A 21,149-nucleotide genomic window follows, 5' to 3' on the forward strand; every position below is an offset into this window, starting at 1 on the left:
TAGAATGAAAAGGTAGACTCTGTTTTTAAAAATATTTCATGGCTGAGGAACTCTTGATAGAATTTAAATCTTCCAGCTGAGCATTATATAACATACAGGATTTTGATTTTAGTTGTGACAGTTGTTTGCTTATATTAACAAAGAATCCTCTTCTTCATTTTCTCTGAACCATTGTTTTATAGTGAAAAAGGTATATTTTATTTCTTCTGCAAGAATATAATTAGAGGAATAACTTACAAAACAAAATTGTATTTATGCTAATTGCTTTTGAAACCTAATGTATAATTCTTGAAATCTTGGATAACAATTTTTGTGCTTTCTTTAGGTCAGCAGTCTTGTTTTACATATTGAAGAAGCCCATAAACTCCCTATAAAACATTTTACTAATCCATATTGCAACATATACCTGAACAGTGTCCAGGTAGCAAAAACTCATGCAAGGGAAGGGCAAAACCCTGTATGGTCAGAAGAATTTGTCTTTGAGTAAGTCTTATTTTATCATTACCTTAAATTATTTTCCTTTACCATATTGCATTTTTGTTCCTTTATTTCTTTGTCTCTATCTAAACCGTCAGAACAGTGTACCGAGTCCAGGCATTTTAATAGTATGTACATATTTTTTTTTGTTGTATTTGTTCACTTTATTAGTAAAGTGCTGTGTCCTTTGTTTTTCACTTTATTATTGATATGAATTATCATGACTGGCAAGACCTAAAGCATTTACTAACACACACATACAAAATACTTACAGACATTTCCAGGATTTACTTGAGGAGGTTAAAAGCGGCAGGGAAACTGTGATTTGCTTGTCTGCATTCCTGTATACCAAGCAATAAAACATGTTTTGAATCTAGTTGTAAATCTAATACATTCTTGTTGTTTAGTAGCAAAATAGGAGCCCTGTTGGATACTCGAAATAAAGGAATTAGATAGTCTGGACATTTTGTTAATTCTTTTTCTCCTTGCTTCTTTAGTGATCTTCCTCCTGACATCAACAGATTTGAAATAACTCTTAGTAATAAAACAAAGAAAAGCAAAGATCCTGATATCTGTAAGTTGATAAAGAAATTCTTTCTAAATTAAATAATGTTGTATACTTTTAAAAATTCATAAGATGTAGTCTAAAACAAATTAAAAATAAAATAGAAGTGCAAGGAGTATACTTTGAAGTAGTTCATTTTTGTACTTTTGAAAGGATTGATATGACTAAATTGTATGTACGATAAACCTTTAAGATTAAATTACATATCTGTTCATCCTCCCCTCCTTAATGAATAGGAAGAACAAGAAAACAGTAACAGTGGTCATCTTTCTGTGGTTCTCCCCCTTCCTTCTTTCTACTTTTTAAATTTTTCCTGCTTTTCTATTCTTTGCATGTAAGTGAAAAAAAAGCACTCCATTAAAAAAAAATTTCTTTAAACACTGAGTACACTATTTGTTTGCTTTCAGTAGTCAGATCGCCTCAGTTTTTATCTCAGGAGCACACCTTTCCCAGCGTGTTGCTGAAACTGGGGGGCAGTGGATTTAGGAATTCACGTAGGTGTGAATTAGTTTAATACCTTCTTAAGTCAGGCTTAGAGAAATAAGTTTTATGTATTAACAGATAGGTCAAAGCCTGAATTTTTCTCTATAAAATGTTTATTCTGTAATTTTTGTATTTAAATGGTTAACATTTTTAGTGGTTCCCATATATTTTAAGATAAAATTCAACCCCCGCTAATGACACAGAAGAAAGACCCTTTTCTGACCCACTCCTCTCCCCTTTGCTCTCACTGTGTAATCTTTTGTATACACTTCTCCGGCTCTACCAGCTTTCTCATAACTTTACATTATCCATGGATTTTAAAAGAATCCACCCTACCTTCTATTTGGACTGCACTCACATCCCCTCCCCCCCTTTCTCTCTCATTTTTTTTACCTTTATACTTAGCTGCATCTCCAGATTCTGTCACAAGTCAGCTTAAGGGCTGCCTGTTTGAAATGGATTTTTAACTTCCATAGCCTGAATGAGATATTATTTCTGTGTACTCCATTATCACTAACCACTGTTATAGCATTTATCACACTATACCGTAATTGATTTCTTGCTCTCTTGGCTAGACTGTCACCTCCATGCAAGTCAGAAACAATGTCTTAATTTTGTCTGTATCCCACATCCCTTCCTATAACAGAGTCTGGCACATAGTAGACATTCAGTAAACAAAATAAACATTTAGTATTGAATTCGCAATATCACTGAAAACTTCTTTAATAAAAAATATTTAACACTACAGAGAAGGCAAAATATCAGGATACTTTTATGTGACAAATTTATAGTGTCATCTTTTTAGATAGTAATCATTTGATGTTTTCCTATCACAGTATTTATGCGCTGCCAGTTGAGCCGGTTACAGAAAGGGCATGCCACAGATGAATGGTTTTTGCTCAGCTCCCATATACCATTAAAAGGTATTGAACCAGGATCCCTGCGTGTCCGAGCACGATATTCTATGGAAAAAATCATGCCAGAAGAAGAATACAGTGAATTTAAAGAGGTATTAAATTATTTACCAAACTAATTATTTTTTTATTTTATTTTATTTATTTTTAGAGAGGAGAAGGGTAGGAGAAAGAGGGAGAGAAATATTGATTGGTAGCCTCTCTGCACCTTGGGAATCCAACCGGCGACCTTTCACTTTGCGGGATGACGCACAACCAACTCCGGGCCCAGTCTAATTATTTTTGATGGCAGTAACAGGAATATTTAACACTTAATAGAAGATCCATTAAGTTATATGTAGTAATTCCATAGTTTGGTAGCAGCACACTGACAAGCAGAGAGAGTTGAACAGCCTTGTGGTAGTATGAAGTTGGTCTTAGGAGACAAAAATATGTAAACTATAGTCTCATTCTTTTTAAAATAGATTTATTCAGTAGCGTGTATTCCTAACTATACGAACATAAAAGGACATATTTTCTGTTAATCTGAGAATGCTTAATGTTGTGTACTTTCAACAATCTTTCTTGATGTCATTTTTAGCTTATACTCCAAAAGGAGCTTCATGTGGTCTATGCTTTATCACATGTGTGTGGACAGGACCGAACACTACTGGCTAGCATCCTACTGAGGATTTTTCTTCATGAAAAGCTTGAATCATTGTTGTTATGTACACTAAATGACAGAGAAATAAGCATGGAAGGTACAGTATGGATGTGTTAGTATGATACTATTAAAAATTGGACCAACAATCAGATTTTACATATAAAGTATATGTGGATTTCATCTTAGAATATATTAAAGAGTTAAATCTTGCAAAATAAGATATTGTTTTTCCTTTATTAAAAATTAGCCAGAATGTCAGTTCTGATTCTTAATGGTGGCTAATATGGATGGTTGGTATTTCTAATACAAGTTTTTGTCATGGCAAATTAGTATTAGAAGTCATAAGAATGTGACCTCTATATCCAGATCAGTGGCTCATAGTGTTAAGAATAGTTTGGTATACCTACCATGTTCTCTTGTTTATTTTTTACTTACTAAGTCATTGCACAAAAGTTGGGTGTCTGATGCATTTTATTTCTAGATTCTACAGATAGGTAATTCCCAGGCAATATAGGTAGGCACGTAGTGCTTTGAGACAGCTTACAAATCATGTCAGAATAACCCTTTTCCAGCCAGCACTTTTAACTCAATAAAAGTGCTTGCTTCTAGTCTTCTCCAAATAAACTAAAATCTAAAATTATTTCCTCCTAATCATAGAAAATAGAAAATAGAAAATTACATAGATTTGTCAGGAAGGATAAGGTGGTGATACATATTTTACACTGAGATCATCTTTTCTGATGATATTTGTGGGTTTGAGGCCTTTATTAAAAGTTATTAGTAGCCATGTTTTAGGCTAATAATTTATATTGGGATTTTATATTTTTATTTGGAAAATAACTCATATGTTTCCAAGCATGGGCTCAGTGGACAACAAAGCTGGATTCTGGTCCTAGTTATGTCACTTAACTGGCTCTGTTTTTATACAAGTCACCCAACCATTCTAACCCCTTTTAAAAAAATTATATATGAACATTTTAGTGTTAATCCCTTCTCCTGTTTATAATTTAATGAATACATATAAAGCCTTTTTAAAAAATATTTTTTAAAGACTTTATTCATTTATTTTTAGAGGGAGGGGAAGGAGGGGATGTTTCTCTAAAGAGGGTGAGAAACATCAATGTGTGAAAGATCAATCTATTGTCTCTTGCATGCCCCCACAACTGGGGACCTGGCCCACAACCCAGGCATGTGCCCTGACTGGGAATCGAACCAGCCACCTTTCAGTTCGCAGGCCGGCACTCAATCTACTGAGCCACACCAGCCAGGGTGATATAAAACCTTTTGAAGAGTTAAGTGTATAGAAATATAGGATGTCATTATAATCAATACTTTAATGTTGTATGCAAATAAACATGCTTAAATGGTTATAATTGTTGAGGGAAAATGGTTGAGGAAGAAGTGAATTCATTTAATTTCCAGTTGGTTCACATTAGTACAATCCTTTATAGATAATTTTTTAATATCTTTATGTAGATGAAGCCACTACCTTATTTCGAGCCACAACACTTGCAAGCACCTTGATGGAGCAGTATATGAAAGCCACTGCTACACAATTTGTTCATCATGCTTTGAAAGACTCCATTTTAAAGATAATGGAAAGCAAGCAGTCTTGTGAGGTAAGAATTTAATGTTTGAAGTATTTGAGCAAAGAGCATACTTTAATAGGTAATGCTTTATAGTTAACACATTGCGTACGGGTGGCGAGAATTCTCATCATTTCTAAAAGGCATTTGAATTCCCTGGTGTGCAATGTGTTAATAACATTTTAAGGAAAATATATTAGCATTCTAAAGTAATCAAGTAGTTATCTTTTATAATACATTTGGAAAATGTACAAAGCTGATATTTTTTAAAAGATGACTTAATTTCAGAATTAAAAACCTCAGGTTGCACAGAAATTCATAAAAGTGTACTTTATTATTTCTCCTACTGTACTAATGGTAAAGTATATACTACTTTCAAAAAGTGTAAATAATATACACTGAAGTTTCTGCTCAAGACTTGTGTTGTATAATCTAGTTAAGTTTTGTGTAGCACATCTAGTGACATTTAGGGTTGTCTTTGAAGGTATTTTTGGGGGGTTGGAGTTAGTATGAGATAATCCTCTCAAGCAACAAAAACAAACAAGGCTGCATTTTAAATTTGTAATAAACTATGAAAATAAAGAGTGGAATCTCACTTAGAAAGATAATTAAAATATATTTGTAGATATAATACAAAATTAATAAGAAATTGCTTTTGATAATATATACTAGGAGCTGTCAAATGCTAATTCTGCATTAAGTTGTCAATATTTACTTATTACCTTAAAGGGAAAGTGAAGATTTGGTGTTGAAAACCTGGGGTAACACCACAGTTGGTCTAACTGTAAAGGATAGAGAAATTCAGCAAGTCTGCAGTGTCTGGGTGCTGGATCCAGGCTGGGGGATTTAGGTATATATAGGTAAATCTATTCATTGTTTCTAGATCAGAAAACTTGCATTTCAGGGGGAACGTTTTGAGAAGGGTTCATGATTCTACCCAATGCATTTAGTACTTTTTTAGTCAATAAATAAGTCGTATCTCATTCAGAAAAGCTAGTCTTTCCCTCAAATAAATAAAAGTAAGATTTTTTTATAATAGCAGTATGGTGATCTTTCTGTCCATTTACATACTCCTAGTATATTTATGACTATGTGGCCACTATACCTGGGTTTTTTGTCTTTTAATTAATACTATATTTAAAATAAAGTCTAATCCAAATTTATGTGTGTGTAAAACTCTATGCTAAAATGTGGTAAATGAATAGAAGAGAACTTTAATACTGGTATTAATTCCAAAGCAACTGAAAATTGTTGAATAATCATAGATTGCTCTTCAATTAAGTACAGTTGAACCTTGAACAACTGGGGGGAGTGGGGGAGGGTTAGGGTCTTTCACCAGCTCCCATCACACATGGTAAAAAATCCGTGTATAACTTCTGACTTCCCCAAAACTTAGTTGGCCCCTGCATCTGTGTGGGATTTGTTCCAGGACCCCTAAAAGCTGTGGATGTGCAAATCCCCTGTATAAAATGGCCAAGATGAGTGCACGCAGTCAGCCCTCTGCATCTAGACTCCCATCCGCAGATCACAAAGTACACATATTTACTGAAAAAAATCCATGTATAAGTGGACTTGTGCAGTTCAAACCAATGTTGCTCAATGGTCAATAATTGGGAATTAATGGTAAAAAAAACCCAAGGAGTTTCATAGTGTAAACAACTTAAAAATTCCCATTTATACCTCCCCTCAAAAGACTGATATAGATTGAAAAATGGAAAAAGAGAACCTTGAAAACAACTGTTTGATTACCTTGATTCATTTATATTGACTTTTCCTTCTCCTAGTTAAGTCCATCAAAGTTAGAAAAAAATGAAGATGTGAACACTAATTTAGCACACCTATTGAACATACTTTCAGAGCTTGTGGAGAAAATATTCATGGCTTCAGAAATACTTCCACCGTAAGTGATGAAATTTTAATTTGAAAATAAATTGTATATCTGCATTTTGAAAAATTTGTATTTCTAAAACATAAAAGCTTTTCTACTGTTCTGATGTTATGCTACCTCTATTATTATCCCAATTTATTTCATACTTTTTATTAATACAGAAGTAATCTAAAAATGGTAAGATCTCTTCCAAAGTATATGTTAAAAACTGGTTAAATTAATTAATGAGGAAAGCTTATTTGATTTAGTCATTTGTTTGACGAAAGTACTTTTTTGGACAGAAAGATCAATTGCATTAAAATATCATGTGTTTGGAAAGACTCATGGACATGGACAACGGGGAGGGATATGATTGTGGGAGAGGGGGTGGGTTGGGTGGGGGAGAGAAATTGGGGGAAAAGGGGACAACTGTAATTGAAAAACCAAAATAAAAAATTTAAAAAAAAAAAGAAAAAAAAATATCATGTGTTTGGTAAAATAAACTTTAGGTATAATGAGATCAGCATTTTCACTTGCTTTCTGTATTGAGATGATTGTGTTATTTTGGCAGGACACTGAGGTATATTTACGGGTGTTTACAGAAATCTGTTCAGCGCAAGTGGCCTACCAATACCACCATGAGAACAAGAGTTGTTAGGTAAGGCTGAGCAGTTCATTTGTTACATCACTCTGTACAGTACCCAGAGAGTTAAATGGATAATTGTTCAAGACTTTTCTTATTTGGAGCCCTGTTGAATATTTTCTGAGTTCAGATGGCTTCTAAACTCAAACTTACTGTTGTGTTTTGTTTGTTTTTTTTTTTTTTGTGGGGGGCGGGGGTTGGTGGTTTCAGTGAAATTACTTAGATATTTTTTGTATTTTCTAAAAACCTAAACATTTATATATAGTCAGTTAACTACTTGGGGTTTTTATTTTGTAAAATGAGGTTAAAAGTTCTATAATCAACAAAATCTGTAGCTAACTTTATAGTACTCTTCATACATATACATATGTACACACATACATATACATACATATCTGTAGACAAAGGGAGGGAGGAGGAAGGACGGAAGGAAAGAAAAAGATTAACTGCTGCTAAGAAGAGCAATAGTTGAGCCATTTAGATGTTAATAGGTTTGTAACACTTCTGTGACTTTGGACTAATCTGCAACCATATCTCCAGTTCTGAAGTTGTGTTGCAGTGTTCTCATTATACGGTATTAGCATGAATGGCAAAGCTAGTGGCTAAGACAACTAGAGACTAAACTTCTAAGACTCAATCTAATATTCTTAACACTACTGCATGCTTTTGTTAAGCACCCCAGAGCCATTCAAGCCAATGGGAAATTTAGTGAAAAAGCATCAGAGATGTTATGTCCCATAAAAAAAATCAGCCAACCACTAAAAACACCAATATCATAGAGTTGGTATTAAAAATGTGTGTTAATCTGGTCCACAACCTAAATTTTCTAGAGGTTTCTACTCTCTTTTACAGATAAAATCCTACCATCATACCATAAATAGTTAAGAATTTTAAGTTCTGTATTTCTTGGCTTTAGTTGTGATTGAGAATAAAAAAGAATTATAAGCATGTTTTAGCACAGCTATATGTGTGATGTAAATTAATACTATGAACTATTACATTTCAAACAAGTATGGTACCCAGCCATGTACTGTGAAAAACAGACATTTATTAAAGAAGATACAAGAAGCACTGCACATAGGACAGTGATGCCTTAGTTCCCTTCCAAGTCAGCATCTTGGGACCTCACACAGTTCTCCCAATCACTATCAGCTGCCCTGTCGTATTTTCCTGAATCTTTTCAATGGTCTAAAATCTCTTCCCTTTCAAAGCCGATTTTAATTTTAGGAAAAGCCAGAAGTTTCAGGGTGCCAAATCTGGACTGTAGGCAAGCTGAATCACCTGGATGATTTAATATTTCACCAAAAACACTGCACGAGGCGTGATGCATGAGCAGGCATGTTGTTGTGATGAAGTTGCCAATCACCAGTTGCCCATAGCTGGGGCCTTCTGAATCATCCAAATAGTTTCCATGGAGGAATGTTCAAGCTTAGTGCAAACTTTGTTACAGATTTATTCCTCTTGTTTGCTCAGTCATTTTGAATGTGATGGCCACACAGTACATATGGTCACTCAATGGCGTGTACTGTCCCCACTGACTAATACAGTGAAGTTGCCATTGTTCACACATGTGCATTTCAGTCCGCTCTCTTTGACTGCCAGGTTACATTGATGTCATGCAAACCATTCTCGTTACATTAACAATGGCTGGACTTTTTCTAGACCAACCATGTATATTTGTTAAGCAAGCACAGCAGGAAATTCTGCTATGTGGATTGTTTGATACCATAGGGTGTTTTAAGGAGCATCTATGCCCAAAGTGACCCTTTCTGCCCTTAATAAGCTTTTAAATGTATGTGTAGATACCTAGTATCCCTCTTGAAACGGAAAGTAGATTTGCACACTGAAATTTGTTTAGGGTTGATGTTGCCAGATTATATTTCAGATTCTAAGACATATGTAAGTATCAAAATTTATTCAAGAAAAATTGCAACAAATGTTAAGAAGTAGCATATTCACTCTGAGAGTCCCAAATTAGCAAACTGTCATGTATGTTGGAAGGTGAATGTTGAGGAGTTGGTTATCCACTCTTAACAAAGAACAGAAATTGTGAGAGTCCCAAATTAGCAAACTGTCATGTATGTTGGAAGGTGAATGTTGAGGAGTTGGTTATCCACTCTTAACAAAGAACAGAAATTGTGTTGCTTATTTTAGTCTGTAGAAGGTATTTTATCAACTATTATTTGAATAATGCTAGTTTTTATAAGCAGCAATTAAGAGGTATATTATTAGTGTGGATTCCTCTTAAAAGGAAATTGAGTAAAAGTATCTACATTACAAAATATACTCTTTTAGGCTAGGAAAAAGCTAAATAAGCTTGCAGTTGACATTATACATTTTTACCTGAGTAAAATTAATAGGTAAAATCATATATGATGTTTTTAAGCCATGTTCATTTACACTACTTTGATTTTCCTATTATTTATAATTTGAGAACATTTTTTAATTTGAGAAAGCTTGATTTCTTTTTCTTTATGATGATAAACTTTTCAGCATTCCATTGTATACATTTTCATTTACCAAGGAGTCACTGTTTTCCCCAGTAAAGTGGATTCTTATTTTTATATGACACATCAACAAAATCAATAGAACCAACTTAATTTATAACAGACTTTACTGGGTTGTTCTGTTTAAATACAAAAAGAAAGAAAGTGAGAGTGGAAGTTTTAGGACCTTCCAGGATTATATATCTGTAAAAGGGTTTATTTTGCTCCTCTAGTTTTCCTGAAATTCTTGGTGTTTTTAAGGACCCTGCTTTCTCAAATTTAAAATGTACTACTAGCTTGGAATAAATAAATAGTAGTCAGGACAGTAAATACTCTAGATATAAATCTGCCAAAGTAAATCTAACATCCTGAATTTGGAAAAGTATGTTTAAAAAGATGCTTTCTTAAAGTAGGACACACTAGTTTTTTTCTTAAAGCTGTGTTTGTGGTCCCCTATATAAGTTCAAAGTTTATGGTTCTATGAGTACTGAACATTTTATTAATAGAGTAGTTTTCTAAAAAAAAATTTTTTTCCCCCTCCCCAACAGTGGTTTTGTTTTTCTTCGACTTATCTGTCCTGCCATCCTGAATCCACGGATGTTTAATATCATCTCAGGTAATCAATTTTTGATAAACTTGGAAATTAAAAAATTAGAGTGAAACTTCATTTTGTTTAAAAAGGTTACAGAATTTTTTAAGTTTGATTTTTTTTTTAATATCCAATTATGCACGTTGGTATAAAACATTCCAAAGCACCCTTCCATTTCTTCTTCCTTCCTTTTGCTACTTTACCTTTTTTCCATTTCTACCTGTATCTCAAGCTGTTATGATGGTGACTTTTTCCTGTTTGCATATTGGCTTTTTCAAGCTGGGGAGAAGAGCTTTTTGTCTGCTACAGTTGGAGTAGTGCTCTGTGGTTACTTAAAAAGAAAGTGGCTCTTTAGAGATGAGACATTTTTCATTTGAGATTTCTTGTCACCAGTTACATAATGTTAACCAGCCATTTTTAACTCCAATAAACCAGATTGTTTTGCTTATTACCTGGATGTCCATTATGTAATGACTTTCAGATTTTGTAGGTGGTATTTGTAACTACGAATGTAATAATGAGCCATTATTAAAAGAAGGAACCTGAGCTATCTTAATAATTTGAAGCTCCAAGTTACATAAAAATATTCAGGAATGTCTTAATTTTTACCTTTATAGCCAGCCACCCATCTCTGTCATTGTCTTCTATCACTACCAAAATGGTTAAACCTATAGTCTATTAAAAATTAAGGGTTTAGAATTCTTTTGCAGTAATTTTTTGAACCCGAATGTTGGCCTATAAACTGCACTAGGCAATACTATGTATATTTAGCAGTTTAAGATTGAGTACAATCTAAAATCAGGCAGTCAGATTCCCTATATCAGTTTTTACTATTAAATAATATCTTATCTTTCGGTTACAAATACTTTTCATTTATGTCCTACCTACTATCTATATTCTATAAGTGTGTTTCCTGACTAACATTTAAAATATTTTAAAAGTTCATTGAATTGCATGTTTTCTCTTAAAAATAGTTTTACCAGACATTTATCTTTGTTATTGCACTTCAACATAAATTATTTGTAGTCAGTGGAAGTTTGGAGCAGAGAATTGTTCAGATTGCAAATTGCTATCCTGAGTGGGTTGAAATTAGCTTTATGAATTGTCAGACAGTGTATAGTGACAGTTTTTTTAGTGACAGAAGTAAACACTTTGAGGTGTTCTGAAACATTACCCACCAGCTGGGAATTGTTCAGTCTTGTAGTAGTGCCCTTTTCACAAAACTGAAAGCAAGGGAAGTGTCCTCAGGATCTCCCCCTTTAACTCAAGTTCTTTTGAATTATGCAGATCATACATTTTCAAGAAAAAATTACAAGTTCTGAGTGGGAGAACATTAGTATTTTTAACAGTAAATAAATGTAATTAAATTCCTAAATCTGTAATACTTTTACCTGGTAAGTGCTTGTGGTGTGGTCTCGTTAGCTCTGCCCAATTCTCTTACAGATTCTCCATCTCCTATTGCTGCAAGAACACTGATATTAGTGGCTAAGTCTGTACAGAACTTAGCAAATCTTGTGGAATTTGGAGCTAAGGTAAAAACACTTTCATTCATAAATGTTATTTTAAAGAATCAAACTTTGACATGGTTTTAAATATAGCTTAAGTAAACTTACAATAGTGGGTAATTTATAAACAGAATTTATATTTATGTTGTTGATTTTTTTAAAGAATGTTTTGTTTTGGTTTTACATTTTAATAATGAAACTTTTAGCCATTATAGAAAACTGTATTATCAATTTTGAATATACTCCAATTTCCCACTTTTAAATATAAAAATCAGCATATATTTAAATGCACTCGAATACATTATTAAAAATTTATTTCATAATAAATATTCTCTGTAAGTTTTAAAACTCAGGTGAGCTTGTAAAACACCCACGTGTGATCCAACGACCTAAGGAGTGTTGTTATTTTGGTAGGAATCATACTTTGTCATTTCCTTTTTTCAATACATAAACCTTGTGCTTTACCTGGAAATACATAACTCTTGTAATATTCACAATGATTATTTAGTATGCTATCATGTAAAGTAATTCTCTCCTGGATATTTAGATGGCTTCTCATCTGTTACTATTATAAATATTGCTGTAACAAGTATACTTATATATATTTCCTTTCAAACTCATCCAGTTATTTCCTGAAACTAACTTTAGAATAAAATTACTAAGACGACTTTTTGCTCTCCATAGTCTTCATGAAAGATAGGCATAATGTTACTGTGTTTTATTATTTCATTAATCTTAGAGAAACTGATTTTTCATGTTTCTTTCTTTGGAATTAACCAGTGAGGTCTTTATCCGATCTCCTTATTGAATTTCTTATTGATTTTAGGAGCTTGTGTAAATAGTAACCCTTTCCTATTTTACAACATAGCATATTTTTAAATAGATCTAAGATTTTAGTATGAAGAGCAGTTTATATGTACAGCTTAACTTTGACATTTATCTGAATCCTAGTGCAGGCCTTGATCACACTGTATTTTAATTCCTGATATTCTCTGCTACATTCTAACTTCAGAGTGGGGCCCTTGTCTGTCTTGGTGCTTGGCAAATAATAGTTTCTCAAGTAATTATTTTGAATGAATTACACATAAGCAATCTGTTAGGTTTTGTGTTCTGATTTGTTCTCATTCCAGAATTTATTCTTTCATTAAAATACTCATTTTTTTAATTGTCCTTTTCCCATTACCATTTATCCCCATTATACTCCCTCCTCCCGTAATCACCACACTGCTATCCATGTCCATGAGTCCCTTTTCCTTTTTGCTGGATCCCTTCACCTCCTAAAGACCCCAACTGTACCCCCAACCAGAACTTTCAGCCTACTCTGATCTCTGAGTCTATTTTGCTTGTTCAGTTTGTACATTAGAGTCCACGTATTAGTGAAATCATTTGGTAATTGTCTTTCTCTGACTGGCTAATTTCATTTAGCTTAATGTTTTCCAGGTCCACCCATGGTGTTGCAAAGGATAAAACTTTTTCCTTTAACAGCAGAGTAGTATTCCATTATGTACATGTACCATAGTTGTTTTATCCACTCACCTACCGAAGAACACTTGAGCTGCTTACATGTCTTGGCAATGTGGAATGAATGCTGCAATGAACATGTTTACATTCTTTCAAATTAGTGTTTCAGGTTTATTCAGATAAGTTCCCAAAAGTGGAATCGCTGGGTCATGAGGCAGTTCCATTTTTAATTTCTTGAGGTATCTCCGTACTACTTTTCATAGTGGCTGCACCAATCTGCATTCCCGCCAACAATGCAAAAGGGTTTCCTTTTCTCCATATCCTTGCCAGGACTTGTTTGTTGATTTATTAATGATGGCCATTCTGACAGGTGTGAGGTGATATCTCATTTGGGTTTTATTTTGCATTTCTCTGATGATTAGTGATGTTGAACATCTTTTCATATATCTATTGGCCATGTGTATGTCCTCTTTGGAGAAGTATCTGTTCAGGTCCTTTGCCAATTTTTTAATTGAATTATTTGGTTTGTTGGTGTTGAGTTTTATAAGTTCTTTATAAGTTTGGATATTAACCCTTTATCAGATATATTTGCAAATATGTTCTTACATTTAGTGGGTTGTCTTTTTATTTTGTTGATGGTTTGCTTTGCTGTACAAAAAGTTTTTAGTTTGATGTAGTCCCATGGGAAATTAAGAAAATAGTCCCACTCACAGTTGCCTCAAAAAGAATAAAATACCTAGGTATAAATCTATTCAAGGATGTAAAAGGCCTGTATTTGGGAAATTGTAAGATACTGAAGAAAGAAATTGAAGAAGATAGAAGAAAGTGAAAGCACATACCATGTTCATGGAGAGGGAGAATTAACATCATTAAAATGTCCATACTACCCAAAGCAATCTATAGATTCAATGCAGTTATCAAGGTACCCATGACATATTTCATAGAATTAGATCAGATATTTAAAAAATATGGAACCATAAAAGGCCACAAATAGCAACAGTGATCCTGAGAAAGAAAAGGTTGGAGGAATCATGCTGCCTAATTGAAACTATACTATAAAGCCCTAATAATCAAAACAGCATGGTATTGGCATAAAAACAGACACATAGATCAGTGGAACAGAATACAGAGCCCAGAAATAAATCCATAACTTTATAGTCAAGAATATTTGACAGGAAGCAAGCACATACGATGGGCTAAAGATAGCTTATTCAATAAATGGTGTGGGAAAATGGACAGATACATGCAGAAAAATTAAACTAGACCACCTTCTCACACCAAAAAGAATAAATTCAAAGTGGATTGAAGACTTAAATGTTAGACCCAAAACCATACAATTCCTAGAAGAAAACACAGTAAAATTTCAGACAATGCTCATAGCAGTATTTTTTCTGATATATTTCATCAGGCAAGGGAAACTAAAGAAAAATAAACTAAGGGACTACATCCAGTTAGTGTAGCTGTTTGCTTATATTATAATGAAAATATTGCCATTGCCTGTTTAATTATTGTGAAAACATATTGCTTCCGATGGACACAGATTTATAAGACTCCTACACGTAGGTTTTCATTATATAGATCAGACAGTGTTTGTTTTCTGATGCATATAGTAAGCTTTTTATTTTTATGTTTTTAGGAGCCCTATATGGAGGGTGTCAATCCTTTCATCAAAAGTAACAAACATCGTATGATCATGTTTTTAGATGAACTTGGGGTATGTATATAATTTTTCAGGTACTTGAACCTATACTAACAACAGGTCTCACTCAGATTTAACTCATTTTAGCAACTATTTTGAAAAATATTTTATACCCAGAACTAAAGAAAAAGCTTTCTATTTTTGTTTACTTAAATTATTTTGACTGTAGTTTTAACCATTAATTCTTATACTAAATGGTTTACAGCAAGCATACACTATTGGATTTTTTGGGTTTGTCATTTTCTAGTTTCTGTTTTGTCTTTCATTATTCTGTTAGCTGTTCTACCTCATTATTGTGACATTCTTTGGCTGCTTTAGCTACTTTTAATTTGCTGCTCTTTTGTGGAATTTGAAATGAGATGGATGACTCATGGTTTTGACTGTGTTCAGTAAGTAAATGGACTGGAGAATGAGTGTTCTCATGACTTTCTAGGAATAAAATACATGGAATTGTTGTTATACTTCAGTCAGTGCGATTCTTACGTGCCTTATGGGCCTTTATAAATAAAATAGTGATTATGACATTAAGAATAGGGGGTTTTAAAGAAAATATTTAAGATCCTGGATTTCTTAGTAAAATTTATCAGTTACACATTTTCAGATATTGACTAAGTTTAAAAGGAGGTAAATATCTTAGCAATTTAATTCATATATATAGAAGCCAGGAAGGGAACATGTATACATGAATTAAGACAGGTGTATGACATTAGGGAGTGATAGGGTAAGAGACTGAGGTGCCCATGTTCTGCTGCAACGCATTTCAATTCAGTTAACACAAGCAAGCAATCACTATACCACGTGCAGTCACACCTAACAGTACTGCCTGTGGGGCTCCTAGTTTGCAACCTCAGGTATTAAAAAAAAATACTATATAAGAAATTATTTACCGCAAAGCTTTCTATATAGTGAAATAGAAGGAAAAAAAGGAGCAAATGTTAACGGTATCCATCATGTTTCCATATGTGAACTCCTGTGAAGTTCTGAAGATAGAAATATTTTGTTTCTAAAAAATATAGTTGGTCAGGGATTGAAAAACATTTGTACTTAATGTTTAAGGAGCTGTGTGAAAATTTTACTCAGCATTTAAGGCTGGCTCATTTTATTCTAAACCATATTTCTAGGGTTTCAGATTCATAGTTGGAACTTCATTTTCTATAACCATAAGTGTACAGTCCAGCTTTCTCTATCACTTTCTTAGCAATGTCATGTGTGTAGTCTAGCCTTTAAAATTGCTTAGAATCCCAGTGTTCTGATACTCTTCCAGTCTCTTCATACTCTTCTATTCCTTTACTACATGTATAAATCAAATTTAACTTTTCAAGACTCACCTCAAATATCTCCTTCCGGAAGACCTGCTGAGCCCTAAACCTGAATTTCTTTTGTTTTCCTTCCTCTGCATGTCTTTGATATATATAATCCTGTGTTGCTATTAGCTTATTTCTGACATTTCTACTAGACTGTAAGCTCTCTAAAGGCAGATACTAGTCCTTCATTTATATAATCCTTCATTCACTGAATAAGTGAATAACTGAGTCACTTAATAAATAAAAATGTTTTCTAATTGTTCATAATAGAGAAAACTGAGTGTTCTCCAGTACTTAGGAATGTATAGTAAATATTGTCACCATTCTGGAGCCCATGTTGAATTTTATTCTAAGGCTCCAAATTACATCAGTACTCACAGTTAATAAGGTACTATCAACTTAGTGACTGTTACTTTATGAACCTTATCTGAAGTACCGTAATTTAACACTGATCATTTCTACACATTAGCAAGTATTTTATGAATAAACCACAGGTAATAAATTATTGGCCTGACAGGTTCTCATTACATTTGTATAATGTAGAGAAAAACTACAGTATCTTAATAATGAAATTCAGTCTGAAAGAGGAGTTTTTTTAGGTTGCATTTAATCCAAAATAGCAGTCAATACTTACACATAAGTTTTAAAATCTAAAACACATGCCAAACAATTTATCAAGTTTAGGAAACCCATTTACTTAGAATAGCAATAATACTGTACAATGTTCTGCTATGCTCTAGAAGGAAATTGAACTGGTTTTGATGTGAATACCAAGTTCACAAAATCTATGTTAGAATTAGCATTGAATATTTCAATAAGATCTTAGAATTTTAACAAATTCAAGAGAATATTTGAGTATTATGTGTTAAAAATTCTAGTATAACCAATTAGGATCTTTTTAAAAGGGACTTAAGATTTATATTTCTAAATTCAGTTTTACAATTCCCTTAAAGAATGTACCTGAACTTCCGGACACTACAGAACATTCTAGAACTGACCTGTCCCGTGATTTAGCAGCACTGCATGAGATTTGTGTGGCCCATTCAGATGAACTGCGAACACTCAGTAATGAGCGTGGTGTACAGCAGGTAGGTTTTTGCTAGCATTCGTTGACAGTGATGTTTCATTAGCATTTAAAATTCTCTTTAGAGGTAAGCAGTAGCTGAATTATGGTCAACATTTTTATTTATCATTTATATTACATTTTCAAGAATGAACCAATATCTCGGCAGACAGGGTTAACAGGTTCAGACTAAAATTATGTAATTTTGATACTGCAAAAATGGTGTTTATATACTTCAGTGGCATGTGTGAAAATGGCAAATGAGCTAATAAGTCAACAGATATGTGGCTATTCTTTATCTCACATACATAGTACATGACCAAGTGACTCACAAACTGTTAAACACATGAAAATTATTCAGGAAATTTAAAATATTTCCAGATCCAGAAATTCTAGAGTATAACGTTGGAAATCACCATTTCTAATAAGTTTTTCCTGAGTAGTGTCACTACCCCAAGCAACCTTTTTGCAGGGACCTTATAGAAAAGATTAAAGGACTGAGTTTTCTTCAGCCTGAGATTCTAAAATCGAGTTTAAGATAATAATCTGTCTCAGTAAGGTTCTAATCATTTAAGAAACTTAGGTAGAGTGTGCACCATGGGCCTACTTACATGCCCATGCATGTATAATGTCTCTTTGCTACTCTGGGGCTAGATTTACTTTATTACTTGCCTTAAACATTAAAATTCTTACTAGAGGATTTGACCCAATTAAGGCTTTTTAAGACATGTAAAGGTGATGTTTAAATTTTAAGCCCAATTTTTCTTTCATGATTCTTTAATATGTTCACTAGGCTGCAGGCTGATTGGGCTTAAGATGTGTTATTTATAATGATAAATCTGTATTCTGGCATAAGTAGATATGAGAATGCCAAACACATGAATTTCTAGTCACTTTAGTGTACAAAAAAAAAAAAAAAATTATCTTAAACAGAATACTATGACCAAATATATTCAGCCCTTCAGAAACTTTAACAATTTTATGCTTTCAGTAGAATGGTAATATGGCTTTTTTCAAATCCAGGTTTCCATCCCTGAAATTTCTGATCAAGCTTTCATTCATTAATAATTTTCACACTCTTTTTCCTTGTCTAGCATGTACTGAAAAAGCTTCTGGCTATAACAGAACTGCTTCAACAAAAACAAAACCAATATACAAAAACCAATGATGTCAGGTAGCAGCCTTCACGCAAGTGTTCTGCATGGATTCAGCATGCCCAACATGGTAATTCACATCAGTATGTCTCCTTTGCTCTTGCCAAAAAATAGCACACCTTTCCACATTCCAGTGATGTGTGAGCTATGCAAACAAAACCCCAGATCCTGCTGGTGAATAACTGTGCCAGCAACTTTGTAAGCTATCTGTGCAGGATATTTGCACTTTTTCCACATATGGAATCAATCTTTACCAACCTCTGAGCCTTGGTGTACAGATCACCTTTCATACAACAAAATGACTGTATCTTGAACTTTAAGAATGTATTTTCAATACATCCAATTGCCAAAGTGTTGATGTCTCTCGGAACAAGAACTATAAAATCAACTGACAAGAAAAAGTGTTCTATGTCAACAATAGAATATAACTGGATCACAGACTGTTCTTATTGTAACTTCTTCCTGATAAGGAATATGACCGTTTGACTGTTCAATGACTTATTTGTATTTACAGTTTCCAGAGTTTGCCATTATAATAGAAACAATCTTTGCTGTATACTTTTTAAAAATATTGTCCTCTTCTCTTGCTGGAACTGTTGAAAGAAAATATATAGAATGGATCTATTGCTCATCAGCTTTATTTTTTAAACATACCACTTATTTGTTTGAACTGTCAAAGACTGTATTTAGATTTCATAATACTTTTGTTAAATGTTTACAACAGTAAATAGTTTGAATTCAATAAATATTATTGGTTGTTGTACTAATGATTGATGCATGTTACCCATTCAACCATTTTATAGGTTACCAATTTCTTTTGTGTTAAAAAAAAACTAGAATGCTTTTTGTTGAAAGTGTTCATTTATTCCAAGTTGATTTTTTTGATTATGCAAACAACCTCACCAGTCACTTAACCAGCTGTCCAGCTTTGAAGTTCTGACTACTTGTTTGTATCTGCTGAGTATTTAGTTTGTATAGTTTTTATTTGCTTCTGTATGTGTATTTTTGTGAAGTACTCACAAGGGTTAAGTTAAAATAAAACCAAGGGATATTAAATAATTGATTATGTCTTTCTAAATACAGGTAAGCATTTAATTTCATGTTCTTCCTCATTTAGGGATAGTTTAAATTTAGTCCAGAGCAAAGCCCAAAGAGAAAATAAACTTCAGATCATCTTTTTTTTTTGCTAATGGTCCCTTTGGAAAGATTACATTGTGTATTTGTTAGGCAACAATTCCTTGCTCCTATAAATTGTGTTGGGAGTTAGCATACGAAAAGCATTTCCTGCAGTAAGGAAATTTTCTAAAGGCCTATATTCCAAGAGCAATATTTTACTCTCCCTCTGACTAAAATATAGGAAAACTGTCAATAGAGGGTTTAAAAGAATTCTGTATAGTATAGTGTTATTTCTACGGAGGCAGCTAGCCCTGGTGTAGCTATAATCACAGTTGAACATTGAGAGCAAAAAACTCAACACACTCTGTACTCCTTTTTCATTATGTCAATTCCAGTTTTTCCTCTTCTGATCTGTTATCTATTACTTTCCCTTCCCTTTTCCATCCCTCTGGCTTCTCAGATGAACTACCACAGTAGTATCCAACGTGGTGTTCTTCCTTGGTGTTAGAGAATAGAGGAGAAAGGGGTATGGATAAGTGACATCTCTAAAATGCCTATTTTGACAATATGCAGAAAGGTACAAAACCTACTGCCAGGCATTTGAAGCCCTCCCAGTAACCACACCTCAGGCTTCAGCCACACTGACCTACTTGCCACTCCTCAGTCGGAAATGCTACTCCCTCTTCTGCCTTTTTTCAAATGTTTGTCTCTTTAGTTAGAATAGGAAACTTGTCATTCACCTTTGCAGGCCTTGCAATAAATAGCAAGCTGGTCAGTGATGAAATAAAACCTCTAAAACTGGGGCTGGGTAGGAAAATTTGAGATAAATGTGGCCCTTGCTCTGATACCAAAGTTTAGTGACCTAAGAGGAAAAGTAATTTGTGAGCAGCTTATAATTCTGTCCCGAGCCTAGCAGCACTGGTACTTAACCTAGATGGACTCCACTGGCTTCTTCCACTTCTGTAAAGTGACAATTCATGAATTTTATTCATGAATTTTATTTCTCTCATTCAATGAGGACACTAAAAATGAACCAAAAAATCTCGTACCTAAAATGAGAAGAATAGACATATAGTAAATATTGCCCTCAAATAAAAAGATGTAATTAAAATGGTACCTGTACTCCCATGGGCAGCGCAGCCAGGGATGCGTTAACAGGAGAGGTATGTATTCAGAATTCCTTTAACCCAGTTTTCCATAAAACTTGACACAGACATCCCTATCTCTAAAATCAATTAAAAATAAAAAACCCTTCTGGGAATTTTTTCAGTTACCTAATTGAGGAAAACAAATATCCGATATCCTGGGTGACTAAGCTATCAGTACCATGTAACGGCTGAAGTATATTCTGTAGATAAGTAGTAACATACAAATAGCCAACTGTATCAGGATGCCATCTGGAAGCCACATATAAAGGTTTCTAGAGGGCAAAAAGCACTCCTTCACATGTTTAAAGTGGACTACTAAATTTTGTTTTTCATGGTGCCTTTTTCAAAAGGGATGTTTGCTTACTGCATTTTGTTTAAAACAGCATAGACAAAGAAATTACAGCTTTCGTTTGGCTACTATAGAAAGACTAATTTGATATTAGTTA

General features: G+C 33.5%; 1 protein-coding gene across 1 annotated transcript in view; it reads left to right on the forward strand.

Moving 5' to 3' along the window:
- Positions 1-20,204, forward strand: part of RASA1 (RAS p21 protein activator 1) — a 108,704-nt gene extending 88,500 nt beyond the window's left edge. Inside the window, exons 14-25 of the mRNA XM_090276455.1 lie at positions 326-483; positions 975-1,051; positions 2,362-2,534; positions 3,020-3,179; positions 4,559-4,701; positions 6,453-6,568; positions 7,107-7,193; positions 10,213-10,280; positions 11,697-11,785; positions 14,856-14,933; positions 17,176-17,310; positions 18,380-20,204. Of these exons, the coding sequence (XP_090132581.1) occupies positions 326-483; positions 975-1,051; positions 2,362-2,534; positions 3,020-3,179; positions 4,559-4,701; positions 6,453-6,568; positions 7,107-7,193; positions 10,213-10,280; positions 11,697-11,785; positions 14,856-14,933; positions 17,176-17,310; positions 18,380-18,463 (1,368 nt within the window). The 3' untranslated portion in view covers positions 18,464-20,204. The remainder of the gene's footprint in view (positions 1-325; positions 484-974; positions 1,052-2,361; positions 2,535-3,019; positions 3,180-4,558; positions 4,702-6,452; positions 6,569-7,106; positions 7,194-10,212; positions 10,281-11,696; positions 11,786-14,855; positions 14,934-17,175; positions 17,311-18,379) is intronic.
- The last annotated feature ends 945 nt before the right edge of the window (positions 20,205-21,149 follow it).

The sequence above is a fragment of the Furipterus horrens genome, unplaced genomic scaffold, assembly GCF_987537825.1.
Source record: "Furipterus horrens unplaced genomic scaffold, mFurHor1.1.pri manual_scaffold_5, whole genome shotgun sequence".
Lineage (NCBI taxonomy): Eukaryota > Metazoa > Chordata > Mammalia > Chiroptera > Furipteridae > Furipterus > Furipterus horrens.